Source organism: Callorhinus ursinus, unplaced genomic scaffold (genome assembly GCF_003265705.2).
Source record: "Callorhinus ursinus isolate GAN/ISIS: 27379988/994484 unplaced genomic scaffold, GSC_fseal_2.0 scaffold4, whole genome shotgun sequence".
Lineage (NCBI taxonomy): Eukaryota > Metazoa > Chordata > Mammalia > Carnivora > Otariidae > Callorhinus > Callorhinus ursinus.
In genome coordinates, this window is record NW_027397066.1 from 40419772 (window position 1) to 40444513 (window position 24742).

General features: G+C 43.9%; 1 protein-coding gene across 6 annotated transcripts; it reads right to left on the bottom strand.

Annotated features, from left to right (window-relative positions):
* Positions 1–6505: 6505 nt before the first annotated feature.
* On the bottom strand, positions 6506–22170 carry OCIAD2 (OCIA domain containing 2). 6 transcript variants are annotated; one of them, XM_025887678.2, is made up of 7 exons: positions 22029–22168; positions 19508–19635; positions 15318–15414; positions 14059–14112; positions 10688–10735; positions 9253–9370; positions 6506–7103 (listed from the first exon to the last, which is right to left on the bottom strand). In XM_025887678.2, the coding sequence occupies exons 2-7, from the start codon at positions 19571–19573 to the stop codon at positions 7022–7024; spliced, it is 465 nt and encodes a 154-aa protein (XP_025743463.1). In that variant the 5' UTR covers positions 19574–19635; positions 22029–22168; the 3' UTR covers positions 6506–7021. The 6 variants fall into 6 exon arrangements, with proteins under 6 accessions (XP_025743463.1, XP_073747752.1, XP_025743464.1 ...); XM_073891651.1 differs by having other exon boundaries at positions 21991–22165; XM_025887679.2 differs by lacking the exon at positions 22029–22168 and adding an exon at positions 21737–21965.
* Positions 22171–24742: the final 2572 nt, after the last annotated feature.

Here is a 24742-nt window from a genome sequence, read left to right on the forward strand (position 1 = left end):
TTGGGGTGGGTGGGGGGGAGCAAGCCTAATTTTAAGTGTTAAGCTTTACATCCAAAAATTATTAAAAAGCCTTTCTCCAGTGTTTGCTGTATTCACTTATTAATGTTTGTGGTAAATAAAACATAAAGGAACATGCATCTTTATTGATTTCATGGTTTTATTGTTTGTAATCTTTATTTTTAAGTATAATTATATGTAAGTGGTGTTTGTAGGGATAGGAAATGAAGTCATCTGTTTCTGAATATTTAATAGTATAATGAATGACGTGTGTAAATAAACGTAGTAAATAGCTCAACACCTTTAAGCAGTGGTCTATTTGAAATATCTGCAGATTCCACAGGAATAAAAATTTGGTAAACTTTGTTCATTACCCAATGTTTGTTTCTGGTTCAGGTGAATGGAAAATGAAACTGGTCTCATCTAAATTCTACTTACTCATAATTGCAGTTCTACCAGAAACATAGTGTTTCAGTTAGCTATTGTAAATCCCCAAACTCGGTGGCTTAAAACTGGTCATTTATTATCTCCATTTTCTCTGTGGGTCCTGATGAAGGAACGATTCAGCTGAGTTATTTGGCTGTGTGTCTCTTAGGTCATTCAGATGCTGGGTGCTTCTGATGTCAGGGAAACAGAGCACCTGGGGTTTGGCCAGGGCATCTCTCCCTTCATTTGGTTTCAGGACCTTGCCAACGCCTCTGGGTGGGTTTGAGGGCTCCTCACAGCATGGCTTGCTCAGGACAGACTTTTTTGTGTGACCACTTAAGGCCTGTAACAGGAATGGTCCAGCAAGCGTGTCAGAAGCTTCATTGCCTTTTATTTCTGACCTGGCCTCAGCCCTAGAGCATTTCTTCACAAGCTTGCCTTATCAAAGGGCAGGAACATAAGACTCCCACTTAAGTCACATTTTTAAAAGAGCAGTGGGATGGAAGGAGTTCACCATTTGGCCACAGCAATTCACATCCCTCTCATGCAAAACAAACTACTTTCCCAGGACCTCCAATTCGTATCCATTCTAACAACAGCTCAGAGTCTAGGAGCTCATCTCATCAGGTCCAGTTGTGGGAGAGGCACTTGGGTGAGAGTCTTTGAAATACCATTTCTCAGTCTTAAGACCTGTGAACTGAAGAGAAGCTACCTCACCTATTCATCCCAAATACCTGTTAGGCATCCTCACCACTCCCGTTCAAAAAGGGAACGAGAAGCATATGCCAGTCACTTGTCCATAGCAATTCTGAAGTCCCGCCCGCCTCATGCTGCCAGTTCTTTGTGAGGGCTTGGGCCTATCCCCGAGGGGTTCACCGTGGCTCCAGAGTCCTGCCTTTCCCATAAAGGTAGCTCATGTTTGCAGCGGAGTGATTCTCTCAGCCTGCTTTCTTGCCCACAGAAATTAGAGCTCCCGAGACCTCTTTTTATACAGTCCCTTTCGAAACTGATAAAATTTTTTAAACCTGTGGAATTCTGAAGTATCCATTTATAATGCATTCCATTGCACAAAAGCCATCCATAAGTCTGTTGGAGACTGTCTTTTTTTTTTTTTTTTAAGTAGGCTCCACACCCAGTGGGTGGGTGTGGAGCCCGATGTGGAGTTTGAACTCACAACCCTGAGATAAAGACCTGAGCTGGAAACCAAGAGTCAGAGCTTAACTTACTGAGCCACCCAATCGCCCCTGAGAGACTGTCTCTTTTCTACACTGCGCTTCCTGTGAGGCTGATGAACGACAGCCCTGAGATTCTAGAAACCTTGCACAGGGTCTACAAGGTTATGCCTGTAAGACCTGTAGAGGGCCCTTGTGTGTCTGAAATGTCCTATGAAGGAAGCAGTCACTTTATTTGCTTCAGGCAAGCTGTGAGGCAGAAATGAAGGTGTGCCAGTTCCAAACCTGAGCCTAACGAGCCCTGTGTGTTTCCACTTGTGTCTGTCGTGACCATCAGAACAGGCCCGACACTAGATGCAGAGCCACTGGCCTCAGGAACAGAAAATCTTAAGCCCCACTTTGGATTTGATCTTTGCCTGGAAACCATTTCTCAGTATGAGAAACTTCTGGATTTTTTTTTTTTTAAGATTTTAGATCTTTATTTTTTTTTAAGATTTTATTTATTTATGTGATAGAGGCAGTGAGAGAGGGAACACAAGCAGGGGGAGTAGAAGAGGGAGAAGCAGGCTTCCTGCCAAGCAGGGAACCCGACGTGGGGCTCGATCCCAGGACCCTGGGATCATGACCTGAGCCGAAGGCAGACACTTAACGACTGAGCCACCCAGGCGCCCCAAGAGAAACTTATCCTGGCTTAAGAAACTCTTATGGGCCTTTATATTTTCTACAAATCACATTTGGAAATGGAATAAGTTGTTCTATTACGTCTCTTCTGTCATTTTAGGCAGCTAGAAAAATCCAGCTGTCATCCTCAACACTGCCCAGAAGTCTTAGCTAGATCATTACGTTTGTTGGTACATCTTCTATTTTCTGTGTTGCCACAGGTTAAGAGTTTTGTTAAACTCGTATACAACTCATAATCAAAATCTCTTCCAGCTTCCAATAATGTTTCCCTCTCTCTTCTGTGACCCTTCCTTGACAGCCTTCTTGGAACCTCTTTAGGTTTCTGTTAACACCCTCATCCAGGCTTTTGAGGTTTATACTGATCATCTCCCCAAAGTCCTGCCAGCATCCATCTGCCACTCGTCTGCCAGACCAATGCTATGTGTTTTAGGTCTGTGTTAATGGCAGCACCCCACCTACAGCTACCCAGTTTCTGTATGAGAATTTGATAGAAAAGCAGATTGCCCTGAGTGATAGAGAGTAAGGGGTTTCTTACAGGGATTAGATCCTAGGTAACTGTGGAGCTGTGTGCAGGCTATTGGCTCTGCATCTAGTGTCGGGCCTGTTCTGATAGTCATGATAGAGACGCAAGTGGAAACACACAAGGCTCCTTAGGCTTAAGTCTGGAACTGGATGGCCTTCATTTCTGCCTCACAGCTTGCCTAAAGCAAGTCATGTGGACAAATCCAAGGTCGAGAGATGGGTAGTTTGCCTCGCTCACAGTGGGAGGGAAATGCAAAATTATGTGTCAAGAGGCATGGATATAGGGAGAGGTAAGAATTAGGCCAGGAATATAATCTACAAGGGCAGCAAAGGTAACCACAGCTGCCCCGCATTCCAGTGGCCTTTAGTTTGTAACTACCTCACCCAGACATGACATCACATTGTAGCAGAGCTATTGATTTACAGATCCTTTCTCCTCTCCTTTGAGGGCAGGGGCTATCTTATGGATGAATATACCCCTATTTCTTCTAGCCCATTGCCTTGCATATTATAGGTCCTGAAAAATATCTGCCGAATTAATGAATGAAGCCATTTCTGGGCTTCCAAATGGTAAGGCCTGTGGTGACAGCCCTGATTTTCAAAATCAGAGAGGTATTCAGGGAGGTGCCTTTTTGATATTTCTTTCCCCACCATCATTACAGTCTCCCTCCGCCCTTCCTCTTTTGTCACCTTCCCATTCCTACTGTCATTCCTGCCCCACCCACATCTAGAAATGAGAGAATCTCTCTAACAAACCAAACCACTCTTCCAGGTTTGTATTTTACAATAAATTCAAGACAATCATTCGGTCAACGAAGATTCTCTGGGCACTTACTATGAACGCCACACATTAAGAAACCAAAGGGGTTGACTATCTTCCAGTGCAGTTGACACAACACTCACCTGTTAAATCACAAATTTTAAACTGAAAAGGACAGATCATAGCATCCTGAAATCGAAAAAAACTAAGAGCATAATGAGTTACACTGAAGTTCAGAATGACCAGCGGTGTATAAGCATAAAATGGGAAGACTTGACCTACAGGTGGGTCATGTGAAGGCTTAGCACACGCCAAATGTGTGACACACATATTTTTGGACTCCGTTAATGGTAGTAGTAGTGGTCGTGATAGCTAACATCCCTTGAGTGGTTACTCTGAGCCATGCACTATTATAAGCATTTTGTAAGTATTTAATCCTCAGCGACAACCTGTCAGGAAAGCCTAAAATGTTTCCCTTTTACAGATGAGAAAAGGGAGCGCGGAGGCACAGAACAGATGCGTAGCCGACTCCATGTCAGTGCGCGGTAGAGCCTCGATGCGAGCACAGGACGTGATGCAGAGCCACGCCCGCTCTCAGTTCAAGTGCCCGAGATGAAAAGCACCATAATCCGGTTCTCTTCGGAACCGGCCAACCCATGTTTGCAGTCTCGGGTTAGAGAGACAGTACAAACCACGGGGTTTCCCCAGACCGGGATGTGACAGGGCTGGAAACCCACTCCAGTGGTTGAAGAAACTCAGAGGCACATGCGTTCCAATATTTAAAGGCTATCGTGCGAAAGAAGAAGAATCCTATTTTGTAGGTAGGGCCGGGTGGGACCAAAAAAAAAAAAAAAGCCCTATTTTGTAGCCACAGGGAAATTACAGGCTTAGGCTGACAAACATTTAAGATGTATCTATAGCTGGCCAAGAAGTCGGCTTGGGGCTGGAGATTCAGGCATAAGTAAAAAAGAGACCCGCTTCCTGTCCTGGAAGAGCTTCTGCTCTCGGGGCGAGGGAGACAAACCTGGGCTCCCGTAAGACCTTTCCGGGCCCGGCCGGGCCGCACCGCTGAGCAGCACGTCTCCTTCCCCTGGGGGTACGTACGTGGCTACTGGAATCTCACCAGCCCAGACCCAGACCGCAGAGGGGATCCCCTGCTTGTACTCTCTCTCTGACAAATATATAAAATGAAAGAAATGAAGTGGAAAAATTTTGTCAACTAACATTGCATTATTTGAATATCAAGAAAATTATCTACCTGATATTTTCATTGTTTTAATCAAGTCCTTCAAGATAAATGTTAGCAGAAATTCATCATGTTAGAAGAAAATAAGTCATCTATTCTGACAGCAAGGGAAGAAAATATCTTTTTTTTTTTTAAGATGTTATTTATTTATTTGACAGAGAGAGAGCACAAGCAGGGGGAGCAGCAGAAGGAGAGGGAGAAGCAGGCTTCCCACTGAGCAGGGACCCCAGTGCAGGACTCGATCCCAGGACCCTGAGATCATGACCTGAGCCGAACACAGACGCTTAAGACTGAACCACCCAGGCACGCCTGAGAATATCTTTGCTTAAGTGAGAATTTTTAAAAATATGTATTATATACATCTTTTTTTTTAATCATGAAAGTACTGCTTTTACAAACTGATGATCAGTGTGGTGATGAGTGTTGGTAATTTCTAAATGCTGAAAGACAAAGGCCACTCCTTTGACACATCTTCCTATAAGAAACAGACATTCTCCCCCACATACGTGTTTCCTAATATATGCAACAGATAATGAGGCAAAATATTTGAGATTTAAGTGAACTTCCAGTTTTTTCTTTATTGATTTCCTTTCACATCACTGTGATAAACTGTTTCAATGAATAACTTACCTGCCTAGGAAAAGCAGAGAGCCCAATAAATCCAATTTGATTCAGAAGAGTGATGAAGATGTCAGCTGTGAAACAATGGGCCCGTTCACCAATAATAGATTCGTCTTTTCCCAGTACCCCAAGACTGATTTCAACATTGACTTGCTGTGCTTAGCCAATGTGAAGATGTTCTGATCCCTGGGAAATCCGTTTCTGGCATGCAGGAAACAAATGTGCCTAATTCTGAATGGTTGCCAATCACTGAGAGAACAAAGAGTCACCAATTACTAGTTGTCCGAGCCAGGAGTTTAACTGCATCCACGAAGCTGGGATGCTGGCTCTGTGTTCTGATGGACAGAAACAGCACTTTAGCAACTGAAAGTCCAGGCTATGGAAGATAGCCAGGAGACAAAGTCAAAATCACTCCATTTCAGCCACTTAATGGTCACGTAAAAATAAAAACTCCCAATGTTTTTTATATTCAAAATAAAACATTTTATATCAATTATTAACTTCTGATGAGATTTCCCTTTTTACCTCCATGGTATAGGCTTCAAAATATATTAAGTAAAATACAAACATGTACACACACTCACACACACACACTCAATATAGAAGTGGTGACACATACATAAATCATTTTCCCGAGAAAATGCAAAGATGCAAGGGAAATTTTTATGTAGGGCTCAAACAACTTGCCATAAGACACAAGGTCCCCAGTGGAAGAGGTTGGTTGGTTGGTGGTTTTTTTCATGCAAAAAACCTGGTAGGAGGATACGAATCCACCTCCTGGGTTTGGATTGGCTTCTTCTAAGCTCCATATGGCCCTAAAAGTTTATCATTCCATGAATTAATTCTTCCAGTGATTGTTGCCATAAACAAACTGGTCCTTGGGAGAGGAGAGGCAGTTTGGAATGTCGTACATATTTATATACAGGCCACTAGCGGTATATAAAAGAGCCCAGTTCTTTAGTGCTGACCATGAGTATGCACCCATTAGCGAAACAAGTAACCTAAAGATGGCGGGCTTTGCCAAAACTTTACCATACCCATGAGGCATAAAGTCACCTGGGTCACTGAAAGGACAGTGGATTCAGATTCCAATTCTTTTAAGGGAAATATTTTTTTATTAAATTAAAAATCTTGGTCCCTACATTTTAGTAAATACTCCTCAAGCCTGTAAGACACAATCTTTCTTGCCCTTTGTTTCTACCTCTATACACATTGATTTTCTGTGGGGCATGACTTCCCAAGTTCCGCAACATTCATTCCCATCCTCTAGCAGAGATCTTAAAACCCTGAACAAATGCAGAGTGAAAGAATGGATCAGAGAAGACTCTATGGTTTTTCAACTTAGCTGTAATCAAGTTAAGGAGTGCCACATAATATCTTTTTTGGTGTGTGAATGCTCCGGACATGTTCTCAAATAGCAGACAAACATATACTGCTCAATTCAACGGAGGATATTCCACAGAAAACGTTTCAAAAGAGTGCGAGAATCACAATGTTTCTGTGCCACTATACGTATATTATTTTAAAGTACACTTGAAATTTTAAATGTGTCCAAACTCAGAGGTTTAAGAAACATCAAAAGCCACAGGTACAAGTTTAGGAAGCCGAAGGCTGTGAACTTCCCTTCTCATTTAATCCATGCTTAATTTTGCATTCCTCACAGGTGAGCAGGCAGTGCCTAGAATGGAGGCAAAAACAGAAGTTTGTGCTTTGACATTGGAAGGTCTAGTCTTAACACGACATTACTGGCAGACATTTTCTTTTCTTTCTTTCTTTCTTTTTTTTTTTTTAGAGAGAGCTCGAGTGTTGGGGGAGGGCAGAGGGAGAGGAAGAGAGAGAATCTCAAGCAGGCTCCATGCAGCGTATGAGCCCAACACAGGGCTCAATCCCATGACCCTGACACCATGACCTGAGCCAAAAACAAGAGTCAGACGCTCAACCAACCAAGCCACCCAGGCACCCCCTAAGAGACATTTTCTACATTAAAGTTCACAAGCCTCATTTTTTTTATGTTGTATACAAGAAACCCACTTTATTTATTTTATTTTATAATTTTTTATTGTTATGTTAATCACCATACATTACATCATTAGTTTTCGATGTAGTGTTCCATGATTCATTGTTTGCGTATAACACCAAGTGCTCCATTCAATATGTGCCCTCCTTAATACCCATCACCAGGCTAACCCATCCCCCCACCCCCCTCCCCTCTAGAACCCTCAGTTTGTTTCTCAGAGTCCATAGTCTCTCATGGATCGTCTCCCCCTCCGACTTACTCCCCTTCATTCTTCCCCTCCTGCTATCTTCTTCTTTTTTTTTTCTTAACATATATTGCATTATTTGTTTCAGAAGTACAGATCTGTGATTCAACAGTCTTGCACAATATTCACAGTGCTCACCATAGCACATACCCTCCCCAGTGTCTATCACCCAGCCACCCCATCCCTCCCACCCCCCACCACTCCAGCAACCCTCGGTTTGTTTCCTGAGATTAAGAATTCCTCATATCAGTGAGGTCATATGATACATGTCCTTCTCTGATTGACTTATTTCACTCAGCATAACACCCTCCAGTTCCAACCACGTTGTTGCAAATGGCAAGATCTCATTCCTTTTGATACAAGCCTCATTTTTTAAAGGAAAAATAGGAGCTACTTTTTGGTTTGAGACCCCCAGAATTTCATCCAAACAAGGGAGCCAAATAATTCTTCATGTCCATTGTTTTCACAATTTCCATGCTGCCTCTCGAATAGAAGCCACTGTGACAAGTGAGGGTCTTTAGAGAAATGTGTCCCCACCACCAGTCCTATAAATACTCTCACAGAAACAGCTATTATTCACTGAGCACTTACTGTCCTAAATAATCATTTCTGTTCCTTATAACATGTCATGAAAACAGTTCTGATCACCATTTTCTACAGAGCAGAAAACTGAAGATCAGAGAGTGTAAGAAACTTGTCCAAGGTTACCCAGCTTTGTAAGTGGTAGTACTGGTTTCCACCCAGGTACTCTAACCCAAGAAGGAATGTCCTTAAGTCCACAGTCCTGCGGCTTGCACCACTGAATGAGAATCATGATACACATTAACCTAGAAGGGTTCTGAGAAGTCCTGCAGCAGAGAAACCTGTTCCCTTTCTGTGTGGCCCCATGATGGTAGAAGCCATGTCTGCTGATGAAGGTATTCTTTAGGGACCTGCACAATGCCTTGAACACAGTAGGTGCTCACGAAATGTTGAGCAAATGAAATAGGTAATTAAGTTGTGTAATAAATAATTATTATTGAAGTTGAATAGCAACAGCTCAAAAATTGAAAGTTAAGGAGGTTTTTTTTCCCAACACATGGATATTTAGAAAATTGTTTAATATTATAAGTGGTGAAAAGGCCTTTGTTTAACTTTTTATTATTATCTTCATTACGATCCCTCAATCAAAAAGATTACAAACCTGTCGCAACAACATGGATGGAGCAAGAGTGTATTATGCTGAGCAAAATAAGTCAGTCAGAGAAAGACAAATACCATATTTCACTCATATGTGGAATTTAAGAAACAGAACGAATGAACAAAAGGAAAAAAAGAGAGAGAGAGACAAACCAAGAAACAGACTCTCAACTCTAGAGAACAAACAGATGGTTACCAAAGGGGGGGAGATGGGTGAAATAGGGGATGGGGATGAAGAAGACCCTTACCATGATGAGCACTGAGTAATTTCTAGAATTGTTGAATCACTAGATTGTACACCTGACACTAATATAACACTGTATGTTAACTGTACTGGAATTAAAATTAAAAACTTAGTAACATTTTTTTTTTTTTTAAGTTACAAACCTGTTATGCCCTGGACCAAAACCAGCCCCACGTAGCTGATCTTCAACGGAATGGAATTTACTCTGGCATACCCGTATGTATGACGCCTTTCCAAGGGCAAATCCCAAGATACCTGCAACTGTAAAAGCAGGTTAGGAAAGATAATTTTAAAAGTTCAGAATCTCCTCCATTAATTATCTCCTAGAACTTTCTACATAAACCAGAGTAATTTTTATGTGAAAAGTACCACGACAAATCAACGAACACAACCTCTGCGAATGAATCTCCCTATTAAAGAGCAAGATTGGGAAATGGAGACTTTCTGATCTCCTCCGTTTTGAGCTGGTGGTAGAAGGGCCAGGATAGAGGAAGCGAAGGTGCTGTCGCAGAGACCGGCAGCCAGAGGGAGGCCCAGATGGCAAATTAATGTCTGAGGCCACCACGGAAGGAAGGCATGGGGTTTGGGGTGTGGCTACAGGTAGCTTCCAAATTCCTTGGCAGGAAATCCCCTTAACTCTCTTGATGGGTTAGAGTAGGGGGAGCTGCAATCTATCTTGCCTGCAGGGAGAGGTCACGAGGCAGAGGGAACCTCCTAGGAGAGAAAACCTGCTCTTCTTGCTGGGAAAGAAGTTTCAGACTGTACGCTGGATTGCATCCTCTTTGTACACAACAGGTCTATGTGTAATGAGTGGAATAAGATGAACCCCCAAGGGAGCAGCTGGGTGGCTCAAATGGTTGAGCGTCTGCCTTCTGCTCAGGTCGTGGTCCCGGGGTCCTGGGATCGAGTCCCGCATCAGGCTCCTGACTCAGCAGGGAGCCTGCTTCTCCCTCTCCCTCTGCCTCTCCCCCTGCTCATGTACTCTCTCTCTCTGTCTCAAATGAATAAATAAAATCTTTAAAAAAAATGCAGGAAGAAAGCGTGTATTTAAAAACAAAAAGATGAACCCCCAAGTTTGTGGTAAATGTATTATTAGAAAGTCCCCGAGTTTTTATTTTATTTTTTTATTTTTTATTTTAATTTTTTTATTGTTATGTTAATCACCATATATTACATCATTAGTTTTTGATAGAAAGTCCCCGAGTTTTTAAAAAGTATTCATTTGCTAGGTCCATTATAGAAAAATATTTTGAAAAAACTGGCCAAAAGAAGAAAATTTAAAACCCCTAATGGCTCTATCATTCAGAGGCTCTGTTCTTGGTCTCTTCCCGTAGTATATCCTGCTGGTGCCTCTTGGTCCAGGCTTAAAGGCCTGTCAAAGGTGGGGTCCCTACCGCTCAGCCTTATATCAGAAAGTGCTGCGTGAACTAAGAACTGCAAAGAGACGAAAAACGGAGACCGATTTTTCAGAGAGTCAACACAGGCAATTTGGTTAGCCTGACATCCATATCTCCAGTTGCTGTAAACATCTTTTAAAAAAATGAATCTTTTTTTTTTTTTTTTACTTCTGTAACTTACACGCAACCTTGGGCATTGATCCAAATCTTGGGTTAGATGCTAAATAACCTATGGAGTAATATATAAATACATTAGTATTTCATTTTATAACTTATTTAAATTTATAAAGTATAAAGAAAACTTCAAAGTTTAAGATATACAGATTCTCAATCTAAGGAGATGATTTTTAAAGAGTTATAAGTTAATTCTTGATTGAACTTAACTCTCAAGTCACCTTTTTTGGCAAGTAGCAAGTATTAGCTTGCCAAAATGTAGAGAAAAAGAATATGAAACAGAAAATTCAAGACCTATTTAAAGATATCAAGGCGGGGTGCATGGGGAGGGCACCTGGATGGCTCCACTCACTGAATGCTGCCTCTTGGTTTCCATCCAGGTCATGATCTCAGGGTCGTGAGATCAAGCCCCATGTCAGGCTCCATGCTCAGCACAGAGTCGGCTTGGGATTCTCTCCATCTCCCTCTGCCCCTCCCCCAGCTCGCGTCTCTCACACTCATGTACTCTCTCTCTCTAAATAAGTAAAATCTTAATAAATAAATAAAGATATCAAGGCGGGGCTCCTGGCTGGCACAGTCCCTAGAGCACGTGATGCTTGATCTTGGGGTTGTAAGTTCGAGCTCCACATTGGGTGTGGAAATTACTTAAAAAATAAAATCTTAAAAAAAATAAAAAGCTATCAAGGCAAAGGCAGAGCTAACAACCTAGTTCCAAGCCATTAGGCATCGCCCCCTCCTCTTTTTAAGTAACTCAACAGAGAGTCTCAGTTTAGAGATTCATAGTATATCATAATTTTTAAATGAAATCATTAAAATCTGTGGTAGGCAGAATCATGGTCTCCTAAAGATGTCCACATCCCAATCCCTGGAAACTATGAAGAAAGTGGAATTAAGGTTGCTAATCAGATAACCCTTTTTGTTGTTGTTGTTAAAGATTTTATTTCTTTGTCAGAGAGAGAGAGAGCACAAGCAGTGGGAGAGCAGCAGGCAGAGGGGAAACAGGCTCCTGCCAAGCAAGGAGCCCAACATGGGGCTCGATCCCAGGACCCCGGGATCATGACCTGAGCCGAAGGCAGATGCCCAACCGACTGAGCCACCCAGGCGTCCCCAGGTAACTTTAAAACAGGAAGATTACCCTGGATTATTGGGGTGGACCCAATGTAATCAAGATGTAATCACCTTGAATGTGGAAGAGGGATTCAGAGAGAACAGACAGATGGCAGGATGAGAAGAACTTGCCTCAGTGTTGCTAGCTTTGCAGACAGAGGAAGGGGCCAGGAGCCAGGGAATGTGGGTGGTCTCTAGAAGCTGGAAAGGGAAAGGAAGCCCCAGACCAACCTCCCCCACCTCCCAAGGAAGGTAGCACTGCCAGCACTTTGATTTCTGCCCACTGAGACCTATTTTGGACTTCCAACCTCTGAAACTGAGATAAAAAATTTGTATTGTTTTAAGCCACTATGCTTGTGGTAATTTATTATAGTAGCCACAGAACACTAATACACTAGAACCTGGAAAAGTATATTTGCACACATGCAGGAGGCTGTAGATGTTAAGCAGTTTAATATCTATAAGACATAATCCCTATAGATTTCATGGCTGTAATTTTTTGTTGTCAGAAATGGTCTGACAAAGACTTGCTACTGATTGATGAATATATTTCTATAAAAAGGCTATCTTCAAGTTATAAAAATGAAATCGGGGCGCCTGGGTAGCTTAGTCAGTTGAGCGGCCAACTCTTGATTTCAGCTCAGGTCATGATCTCAGGGTCCTGGGATCGAGCCCCATGTCAGGCTCCATGCTCAGTGGGGTGTCTGCTTGAGGATTTCTCTCCTCCCTCTGCCCATCTCCCTACTCATGATCTCTCTCAAATAAATAATAAATCTTAAAAAATGAAATCATATTTAATAAATCACTTTAAAAACAAGAGTAATATTGAATGAAATGGGATTCTCCTAGATATATGACATATGTGGTCTTTGAGACCCCAAAAAGAACTAGAACATTTTCCCTCACGTTTGCTGGGTATAATACTCTTTTTAAAGTCCTGGTAATCAGCAGTGTTCAGTATAGTGGGCTTCAACAAAGTCAGGTGCCTTCTTGTTAGGGGCCCAAGCAATGCCTAAGGGGGCTCTGATAGATGGAGATAAGAAGAAAGAAGAGAGTCAGACAGGAGAAGTGAAGAATTCTTAAGAGGCAGGGAAAGACTATGTGGGGAGATGCTGGGCGGCTGCTAGTTCTCTGGATCTGTTGTTCAAATTAGACAGGGTGTCTCCTCAGGCAGATGCAGCCTCTTGTCACGATGAATGGCATGATGGGCAGAGCACAGTGGATCCCGCACCACGTATCTCCTCTTTGGAACCCGCAGCTGAAGGAGACAATCTGTCTAACCGTATGCGGAGCCCCAGGGAGATACAGGGACCCTGGCACAGAGAAAGGCACTGCATGGGTCGCCCAGGCTCTAACAACTTACCACACACTTAGTGGTTTAAAGCAACACAAATTTGTTACTTTATAGTGCTGGAGGTCAAAGGCTCAAAGTCAGTCTCACTGGGTGACTTGGTCCATTTGGGGGGCTACCCCAAAATATGGCAGACTGGGGGGCTTATAAACAACAGAAATTAATTTCTCAGTTCTGGAGGCTGAAGTCCAAGATCAGGTGCGAGCATGGTTGGGTGGGAGGGTCCTCTTTGGGACTGCAGACTTCTTGTTGTATCATCATGTGATGGCAGGGGCTAGGGAGCTCTGAGGGATCTCTTTTCCAAGGGCACTAATCCCCTTCCTGAGCACTCCACCTCCCCGCCAAAGACCCCATCTCCTAATACCACCGCACGGGGTGTTAAGAGTTCAACATGTGAATTCAGACCATAGTACGGGGCTAACATCAAGGGACTGGCAGAGCCACATTCTTCCTGGAGCCTCTAGGGTTTCTTGCCTTTCCAGCTTCTGGAGGCCAGCTACATCCGTGGACTCAGAGGCCCTTCCTCCATCTTCACAGCCGGCAATGCGGACTGAGCCCTTCTCGTGCTTGCTACCCTCTGGTTCCGTCTTCTGATCCACTCTTGCATTTTTCATGACCCTTTTGATTACACTGGGCCCATCCGGATAACCCAGAAATAATCTATTTCAAGGTCAGCTGATGAACAACCTTAATTCCACCTGCAATTTTAATTTCCCTTTGCCACGTAACCTAACAGAGCCACGCATTCTGGAGATTAGGACATCTTCGGGAGAGGGGGGACTTAGTCTGAAAATTAGCAAAAACCTGCACAAACAAATCCTTCACCAAAAAACAAATGCCACGTGCCAAAAAGCTGCCAGGAGGGTCAGTGAAAACGGGGCTTTTTTAAGTTTAATTGTTTAATGGATCGAGCATCTTACCTTGGTGGACCAGTCCTTGGGCGGCAAGCATACTCACAAGAGAAAAAGGCAGAGCTGCAGAAGAAAAATGCCCTTCAATATTGCTATTTTAAAACTTGGCACCTCATCTAGAAGTCAGGGGAAATTAGTCTATGGTTTTTTTTTTTCCTCTTATCTACCTTGGCAATGAGTTTTCAGTCATTTGCTGTTTTACTTATTCAACAAATATTTATTAAACATCGCATGAAGAATTTTCTCGAGATCTGCCCCAGTTGCTCAACCTGAAGCCCGGCATCAAGGGGACAAAACCAAACCCCATGCTACTCCATCTCTGCCATCTGATTTTACTGAGTGCCCACATGCACCAGATTCGGAGCATGACCTATGACAAAGGCATCTTAGTGCATGTGCCCATTTAGCCACTGAATTGGGGAGTTGCCTTTAGCCGTGGCTTTGGAAATTTTCAATCCTATGTAAAAGTTAAAAAAACAACACAATAAACTCCGTCCTACCCCATCTAGGACCATTCCTAGCTTTCATCTTGAGTGATACTTGGCTGCATAATTTGGATATGTCTATTTTCTGAAGATTACAAGATTATCATACTTGTGTTAAACATGGGTGGTGTTGAGCTATGATTTTTAAAACAGGCAAGTGGCTCTGGCAAAGGCAATTTCTAGTTCTATCAAAATGCAACACTTCTTCCAAGAGCAGAGAGCACTGATAAACATCTAGCTCTTCCTAGCAACCAAGAAAAATCGAATAGCAACCGATTTCTCCACTCCTATCTACCTGATGGTAGACAAATGGGTCATGTTGAAATGTTAATCTACTAGTGCTTACTTAAGTTACTGATTCATAGGCTGTAAAAAAAAAACCCATGGATTTCTAGGAGCACAATCAATAATCATAATAATGTATAATGAGTATCAGGTTCTAAAGTGTTACTTCCCAATCAATTGACACTGAACTTGACTGATCTGAGAAATCAAAATGCGTATTTCAAAGTTTAAATTATCCCAATGCTGCAAATCATTAAGACTATATCTACAGGCTCTATCGTGACATTTTCAAATGGCAGATTATGAATTTTTTAAATTGGAAGAGACTTGAACGCAACAGCGTGAATTCACACCCTCGCCTTACATAAGGCAGGCCTGGAAAGGGGAAGTGCGAAGTCCCCGCTCGGAAGTGAATCATTACCATCATTCTAACATGACACTTGGGCAGCTTACTGCAGCAAATATCGCGCTAACAAAGATTAAGAGGGGTGCAATTACCTCTCTTCCAGAAACTTTCTTCTTGACATTCTCGGATAATCTTCGAAATCTCTCCTCTCTGGATGTGCAGTTTTGATTTTGGACAATATAACAGACTCTGTAAGGAAAGTTACGTGGTGAGTTGACCAGAATCATTAGCAAAGCATCTGCTCTGTTTTCCCTAGAGGAGTGCAGGGAGGACTCTGGACTCTGGTCACACAGCGTGGGTCCCGTGTGACTGCCAGCAGAGTCATGACCAGTCTCAGCCGGTGCCTTCCAACCGGGAACGCTGGGTGGATTTAGGAAAGGAAAGAATCCCATCTGGAGAAGCCGAGTGCTTCACTGACTGGCGAGCATGGAACAGGTATGTGGTCAGAATGAATTACCGCTGAGGCCCTATTTTCTTTCTTACCTCCAGCCTCTGTCCACCAGCTTGCTCTCCGTGCAAGGCTACTTACTCCCTTTGCCTGCCTGGTGTCCTTAAGACCCAATTCAGTGTTGCCTCCTGGGTGAAGAAGAGATTTTCCCTAAAGCACAATGTTTATATATCTGGGATCCCATTCAGAGCAGGGGATTGCAAGTGAGCTCTTTATAGATCTGGTACTCCAATTCACCTATTCATACTTCTGTATGCATTTTAAGGCTATGAACTCATCAATAGACTGCTTTTTACTTGTCTACGTACTCTACTTTTTTTTTTTTTAAAGATTTCATTTATTTATTTGACAGAGAGACACAGCCAGAGAGGGAACACAAGCAGGGGGAGTGGGAGAGGGAGAAGCAGGCTTCCCACCGAGCAGGGACCCCGATGCGGGGCTCGATCCCAGGACCCTGGGATCATGACCTGGGCCGAAGGCAGATGCTTAACGACTGAGCCACCCAGGCGCCCCATACGCACTCTACTTTCTGCTTCAATAGGTTCTTTTTACACATTTATAAGTGCTCTGCACATAATTTCTGTTGGAACTGCTGACATGGTTGACATGATCATTTTTACTAGAGCTACAATATTCTTTTTATCATGTCGATATGCTATAATCTGGGCTAACTCCCATCATTTATGACCCTCCCCCTTCTGTGGGCTTATATTATTCACTCACGCTTACCAACATTCTCCGTTCTTGTTCTCCTTTGCCCATCACTGCCATCCTGGGGTTTAATGTGGCTCATTTGTTGGTATGCATTGTTGCAAAATGTTCATTGTTGCGGGTACGTGCATCTTTTTTATGCCAATGGCATTGTTTTATATATTTAATTTTATTAAAAAAATGTTTTCAACTCGGCCCTATGCTCTTAAGATCTAGCCATGTTGCTGAGACACCTAGGTCACTGTTCTAACTGCTAATTCTCCAGCATGCCTCCCAGCCCCCACCACCGCGTGTCTGCTTACAGTCTCCTCTGTGAGAACATCTGCGGATAGATACCTAGAAGTAAAACAGAGGACACGTGTGTTCTCGATTTGACTAAGTCTTGCTGGAGTTCTCCCCCCAAAGGCTGTATCCACTCACAACAGCAGTGCCTGAACGTTCCTCTATGCCTACAGAGCCTGCCTGAGAGCTGGTTAAGCTGGATTTGAAGCAGGTTAAAGAACAGATTTTGTAACATTTGGCATTATCCAATTTCCAAATGTTGATAGTCTAATAGGTACAATATAATATTTTATTCTTATCGGCATTTCTCTGATAACTAATGTGTTTGAGAATCTACATATTTTCAGCCAGAATGCTCTTCTCTTTGAACATTGAGGCAATCCCTCAACTAACCTGGGCTGTCATCTTGTGTTATACGTTGGTATACCACTTTTTCATTGTGGTAAAATACACAAAACACAATACTTACCATTTTAACCATTTAAAAGTACACAATCCACAGCACTAAGTACATTCACAATGTTGTATAGCCAAGACGCCCGTCTAGTTCCAGAACTTTTTCATCACCCCAAGAGGTAATTCCATACTCATTAAGGAGCCTCTCCTCATTTCCTGCTTCCCCCAACCCTTTGCTCCCTGGCAATCACTAATCTCCTTTCTGTCTGTATGGGTATGTAAGTGGTATCATACATTATGTTTCTTTTTGTGGCTCTCTTCTCTCCCTTTGCATAATGTTTTCATGGTTCATCCACGTTGTAGCATGTGTCAGTAATTCATTCCTCTTTGTGGAATCCATACATATTCCGTTGTATGGATATACCACATTTTGTTTATCCAGTCATCTACTGATGGATATTTGGGTCATTTCCACCTTTTGGCTATTGTGAATAGAGCTGCTCTGAACGTGAATGTCTAAGTTTTGTTTGAACACCCGTTCTCAATTCTGCTAGGCCATATGGTAATTCTATGCTTAACCTGTTGAGGGACTGCCAAACTGTTTTCCACAGCAGCTGCACCATTGTATGATCACCAACAGAGTAGGAGAGTTCCAATCTTTCCACATTCTTGTCAACACTTCTCGTTTTCTCTTTTTTTTCTGTTCTTTTCAAATTAGCACATTAAATTTTTTAATATAAATTATCTAGTTAATTTAAGCTAAATAAACTGAATGGTTTCTATTTTGAATTATGGTCATGCTAGTGATTGTGAAATGGTATCTCATTGTGGTTTTGATTTGCATTTCCCTAATGACCAATGACATCGATCATCTATTCATTTGCTTGTTGGCCATTCATATATTTTCCTTGGAGAAATACCTATTTAAGTCCCTTGCCCAGTTTTTAAATTGGGCTGTTTTTCTGTTGTTGAGCTGTCAAAGCTCTTTGTATATTGTGGATACTAGACCCTTATGAGATACATGATTTGAAAATAATTTTTTCCATCTCTGGGTGGTTCATTCATTTCTTTTAAAAACAAATTTTATTTAATTTGTTCCTTGCTATACAAGTCACATTTGTATTTCCTTGATTGTGACTTATTTATGTAGGACCTCTGCCATTTACCCCTTGGATATTTAGTGTTTTTCTTGAGGGCAGCTCTTTGGCTTTTGAGTTTGGCCTTGCTGATTTTGCCAGAGTTCTTTTTTTGGACCCTTTGTAGTAGATGTCAATGTGGATGATGTCACCATTTCTAGAGCACTTTCCCATGGGCCAGGCCCTGTGCCAAGCACTTTCCATGCCTGACGACAAGGTGGAAGGACCCTGTGGCACCTATGCCTTCGGAGTTCTATTAATAGCTCAAGGAGGCAAACCTCCATCTTCTTTCTTTACAACTCCTTACAGCACAGCACACAGATGATGGTGGTCAGGATGCGTCACAGCCACGAGAGGAGCTGTTCTCTCTCTCCACTCAGCTTAGTTCCTCAGTGAGCACTCCTTATCCCTCTGTAAATATCTCTTCTTGGTTCTGCCTGTGGCTGTGGCAGAGGTAGGGAACGCCTCCTTCCCTCCTCTGCCCCAAACACACTCTCTATATACAGATCCAGGGTCAGGGACCCTGACCACTACAATTGCTGGGAGTCCCGCAGTCAAGGCTGATGCTTCTGCATAGTCTTCCCCGGAGGAGTTCTGGTGATCCTTTCCTGTGTAGCCATAAATGTTTCATGGCTCTCTATTTCAAAGGCAACTCGGGTGTCTACACTCTTTTCCTTGTGACTTGATACCATTTGTCTGTTAGCCTCTCCTAATCTTTGCTCCTTAAACATCACCTCCTTCATGAAACCATTTTTAGCTGGAAAAGCTAGAGGACATGATGAACTCCATTTACCCCTCACAATACTTTCTCTTTGCTCCGTGCATGTGTCCCCAAAACATATAATATTCATTCTTCACTCTTTGAAAGACTGTGCTCCTATTAACACTAGGATTCTCAATCTGATTGCTAATTTAGTAGTTAAAGAACACCTGTCAGCAGCATATACTTAGTATGACTAGCCTTGGCAACAACAATGCAAAAACAAGCATGATGTATCATTCTGTTAGATTCAATTAAGAGTGTTTCTCTGCTCAAGGAAACTTCTTCAGTCATTGACAGCCTACATAAGAGTTAGTTAGGCTGGATTCTAAACAGGGAAGAGTAAAGGAAGGATTTTATAAATAAAAATTTTAAAGGCTCCTCTTCAAGGAAGCTAAAAAAAATACTTTCCTTCCCTATCCCATTGTCTCTGAACCCAACTAACAAAGTGCTAGACTGAAAACAGGAAGATGACTGCTCACGGATGAGGCTTAAGGAAAATCCTGTATGTTCCTCTTCAGTTGGCCGACTTCCGAATTAAAAATATACCTGCTTGCTTGGTGGTGGCAAATGGTGGCCTTTATCTTGGTTTCCATGAGTAGACACTGAAGCCATGGTGACCTGGTCCTTGCTTCTCTTCTCGTTGAGTGCACTCAACTTACCCGTGGACTCGGTGTCTAAGGAAAGTAGAAGGAGTCACTCTGCTGACTATGTCACACTATTCAGTCACTATGGCTGAATTTTCTATCAACCTTAAAAATTCAACTCACCAGTTCGGAAAACTTACTTTGATTTTGTCATCAGTCTTCATCTCCAACCGCCTGCACACTCATGTTCTAATGCCCCTCCCCCACCAACACAAACAAATTCACTCACCATGGGGACAGGTCAGATTTAGAGTGCAGCGAAATGACACACTATATACAGTTTTACTACTTAAAAATTGTGCCCTAAAAAAAGTTTCAATTCATGACAAGGGCACTAACTACAAGAAATATTTATTGAGTGTCTATTACGTGCCAGGCCAGGGAATACAAAGATGGAGCAAAGACAAAATCGGTGCTGAAGGAACTCCCAGTCTAATGGGGTAAGACAGACAAGTCAGCAGTTATCCAACATGCAAAGGGCTCCCTTGCAGCTACGTACAGGGTACAAAGTTAGGAGAGGAAGAAAGGTCTATTCTCTCTGGTCAGTTTTGAAGGCACCAAAGACTAAGACTCTTGAGCTTTCAAGGGATGGATGGACTCCAGAGGCAGGAAGACCAGTCTGGAAGAGCTGTAACAGTCCGGCCAAGGAACTCAACCAAGACCGTGGGGAAGGACAGAGATGATAAATTTGAGGTTGGAAACATGGGATTTGATGCCTGTGGGGGCATACATTGGAATTAGCTAGTGGGAATTAGAATATTTGATAATTTGGGTCTGGAGTTACAGATTAGGGGTAGGCAGGGAAGAGGAATTTGGGAGTTGCTGTCATAAAGATGACAGGTAAAGCAAGAAACATGAGTAAAACTGTCTACAAAGAGTATTGGAAAATGTAAACATTGAGGCCAAGGGAATACTGACAAGAGAAGAAAAAGGAAACAAAACAGGCCAAGGAAATGACTGAGAAGGTATAGTTCATAACAGAGGGGTGGGAGTTTCTGAAGGAGAGAATGAATTACTGGAACCACATGGCTCAAAAAAGTGATTTGGCAATGATGGGCATGTTTCCAGGTGGACCGTGAACCCTCCCAACCCACCCCTCACCCCAACAATGGACACTACACTCCGCAGCCCTGGCCTCTCTACCACTGATTTCCCTGCAAAGTGAACGTCTTGTCACACCCAGTTCTGTTTGCTACTAAACTGCCAGGCATATGAACCAAGGGGACCATTACAGAGGCAGCATGTGGATGCCCTACAGTGGGAAGTCCTGAAATCAGAGATCTGAATTCAGATCCTGACTCTACTCCTTGCCAGCCCTGTGCTTTGGGGCCAGTGATTTAAGGTGTCTGTGGCCTCAGCTTTCTCACCTGTTAAGTGGGGGGAGTGGACACAGCAAGGGGCTTGAGGGGCTGTTGCAAGGATGAGGGATGAAGATGCGGGATGAGGTCCAAAAGCCCCCGCTCGGCACCCTGCACCCAGTGAGCCTATGAGCAGTAAGTAGAGGGCAGCTTTGCCCTCAGATTGACTCTATTTCTTGCGGAGCTCCAGAAGTCTTTGCTGACCTAAAGCCCAAGTAGACAATCTTGGCTCAGGCGTTAGGCGGCTGCCTCAAATCCGAGAGCAAAGATACCCTGTCTCTGCTTTGGTGGTCAGGCCCCGTCGCACCCCGTGAATCACCAGCCCACATCTGAGCAAGCCTCCTAGGAGCGTCATGCCATCCGGGTGCAGCTCCCACCACCATGCCCTGGTCTGCTTTGGGGTCCCTCCACTTTTTCAGTGGTCGGGGCTGCAGGAGTGCCGACACCTGGGCAGGGGGAGGGAGGCCCGCAGCAGGATGAGGACGGGGTCACCGCACGTGCTGGTGGCGGGGGAGGGAAGCCGGCAATCAGCCGGCGGGAGTCTGCTCCATCTCCAGCCTGACTGAGGCCGCCCTGCACGACCCCAAGCTCCCACCCCCGCCACCCCGCTTGCCCGACCTGGGCCGGAACCCGACCCATGCCAGGAGGGATTGGCAGGGGCGACTCTGGATCCCCCCGCCCCTGAGGACCCCGGCAGTTAAGCGGCAGAGGGGTCCCCCCGCCCCCAACCCCGCTCCTCGCCGTGCCTCCCGCTGTCACCCGGGGAGGCTCACCTGCGCAGGTAGGGATCCGGAGCTAGCCGCGCCCGGGCGCCCGCCGAGCCGAACGGAGCCCGCCTCCTTGCGCGACCGCCGCCGCAGCCAGACTGCTCCCGCCGCCCAGCGCCGTCCCCGCGCCTCGCGGCCGCCGGGTCCTCACTCCCCCCTCCCCGCCGCCCGGTGCTCGCCTCCTGCGCAGCTGCCCCGGCCCCGGCTTCCTCCTCTTGTTCCGCCCCTCGGCTCGCTCAGCAAGCGCACCCCACCCTTGCCTGCGGTTCCTTTCTCCGTGGGTGACATCAGCACCCACCCGCAACTGCTCAGGCTGAAATCCGGCTCTTGGAGGCTCCCACCTCACTCCGGAGTCTTGACACCTGGTAGGTTCTACCTCCTTGGTGTGGTTCAGATAACTCCTTTGTCCCAACAAAAATGGCCACAACCATCTACTGAACGCCCTCCGGAGGTCAAGTGTTTACTTTCACTTATCGCCAAGCCTCTTTTTTTTTTTTTTTTTTTTGGAGGTGTAATTGACATATATCATTGTATTAATATTAGATGTATAACATAATGATTAGATATTTGTGTACATCGTGAAATGATCACCACGATAAGTCTAGGTAACATCCCTCACTATACAGTAATCCCCCGCCCCTAATTTTTTTCCCTGTGGATGAAGACTTAAGATCTACTCTCTTAGCAACTTTTTTTTTTAACTTTTATTTATTTAAGTAATCTCTACACCCAAGGTGGGGCTCCAACTCACCACCCCGAGGTCAAGAGTTGCATGTTTCTCAGGCGCCCCTCTTAGCAACTTTTAAATATGCAATGCAATATTATTAACTGTCGTCACCATGCTGTACATTAAATGCCCATGATTTAGTTTATAACTGAAGTTTGTACCGTTTGACCACTTTCACCCATTTCACCCATTCCCATTACCTCCTTTTTACAAACTTTAGAGTACCGTTATCCTCATTTTTTAGATTGAGTTGTGCAAGGCCACGCTGGGACTTCGGAGTGAAAGCCAGGTCAGCTTGGGTCCCAAGCCTTCTCTTTCTATTGTTCTCTGTCCGTGTGTGTGTGTGTGTGTGTGTGTGTGTGTGTGTGTGTGTTTCCTGCCACTCCCTAGGTCCGCGACACAGGAGGCGAAGCTGCTGGGTGCCTTTGTCATCTGATTCGCTCACCCCAACCTCAGCTGAGATTCTTCCCTGGGATAGGGGCACTGTAGATGGGTTGTAAGTCAAATAGAAGGCCCCCATCATTTCTCACCATTTCCTACTATCCTAACTGGTCTCTATGCCCCTGGCTTCAGCCCCTCCACACTGCTCACCCGCTTGCTGGCTCCTCCACCACCCACTCCTTCTCTCCCTTCTGTTCCTCAAGTTCACTCAGCTCTGTCCCCCTGAGGCCTGGCATGGAGCCTCCCCCTCACTGGAGGCCCATCCTCATCAGGCCTGTCCTGGCTTTTTCCTTCTCATCCTTCTCTGACTCTTCCTCGAGAAGCCTGCCTTGACCCCCACCCAGACGAAAGTAGGTCTCCCTTCGCGTTCATAACAGGATGCCCTGTTGTTTTCTTCCATAGCACTTATCACGCATTGTTCTTATATACTGATTACTGAGCTTATTTTTTTTCAAAGCCTGTTTGCTGTGCCTCAGTGTCATGTTCTTGAGCTACAGAACACGATGATACCTGTTTTTGTTCATTGTTGTATACCCAGCATGTCAGATATAGGAGGGGCTCCTAAATAGCAGCAGAATGAATGAATGAATGAATGAGCCTGGATTCAAAGGCTGTGTGTCAAGATACTGTTGTTTTGGAGGCTTGGTGTTCCCTGGTAGATCCCCCAGACCACATTACTCTTTGTGATTTACCAGTTTCTTTTCACCCCCTTTTCCTTTCCAAGTGAAAGGGGGTAGCATTCTATCGTTAGTTTCACACTGTGTTACCAGAAGTCAGAAGTAACCCTCTGCCATTTTTGTGGTATGAAAGGAAGAGTTTCTAATTGGTTTTGTTAAAAAACATGAACAGCCTCTCTGTTACTCGGAAGTCTGACTTCCCACAAATACCCTAGGGCCATTTGTCCTTTAACATCTTGCTAAAATCAAGTCGTGTCCCAACCCTCATTGCCACTTTCCATCAGAATGATCAGTTAATTGCCTCAAATAACTAGGAATTACCAGTATATATATAATGTGCAGGGATTATATGAATTTCTTACTTAGTATTTGTTGGGCAAATCTGGTGTACTTACATATTATTCTAGATGATTGTAGAAATAAAATAAACATGGATCCTTCCCACAAAGAATTTATCATTCCCCAAAGAATTAGAATAAAATAAAATATTTTTGGCCCTAGAAGAATATAACACTGAACAGAGTCCTTTTTCAGGCTTTGCTTCAGCATTCTATGGGGCTTCAGGATCATGACCTCAAAGTAGATTATTGCTGGCTAATGCTATGAAAAATGTGGTGTTTTAGAAAGTGCCAAAATGTTCACAGTAGGCTCCAGCTTGAACTCTTTGCATGCCCTACCCTGGCCTTAGGCAAGATCCAAATTCATTAGCAGGGCCTGTGTGATTCAGCTCCTGTGTGAGTCTCCAGCACTTCTAGCTCTGCTGCCTCCCCGCTCCCCCGCTCCCCCGGGGAGTGACTGATGTTCTCTCTTCTCACGCTTTTTGTTTTTCCTGTGCTGGCATCTCAGCCTTCCTCTGCTTCTCCACCCCTCTCTCATTCATTCCTAAAGACTGGGCCTGGGGGTCACCTCCTCCTGGCAGCCCTACCAGACTCAAGTTTACTTTCCCACTTTTCTGTGCTCTCAGCAATGGGTGCTTATTATGCCTCTGTGTGTGCATATATACGTATCATTCATGTATATGCATATAAACTTAATACTTATAACTGACATGTGTTCAACACTCTGTGCCAGGTTCTCTTCTGGTCTCTCTTCTTCTTCTTTTTTTTTTTTTTAAGATTTTACTTATTTATTTGGCAGAGAGAGACACAGCGAGAGAGGGAACACAAG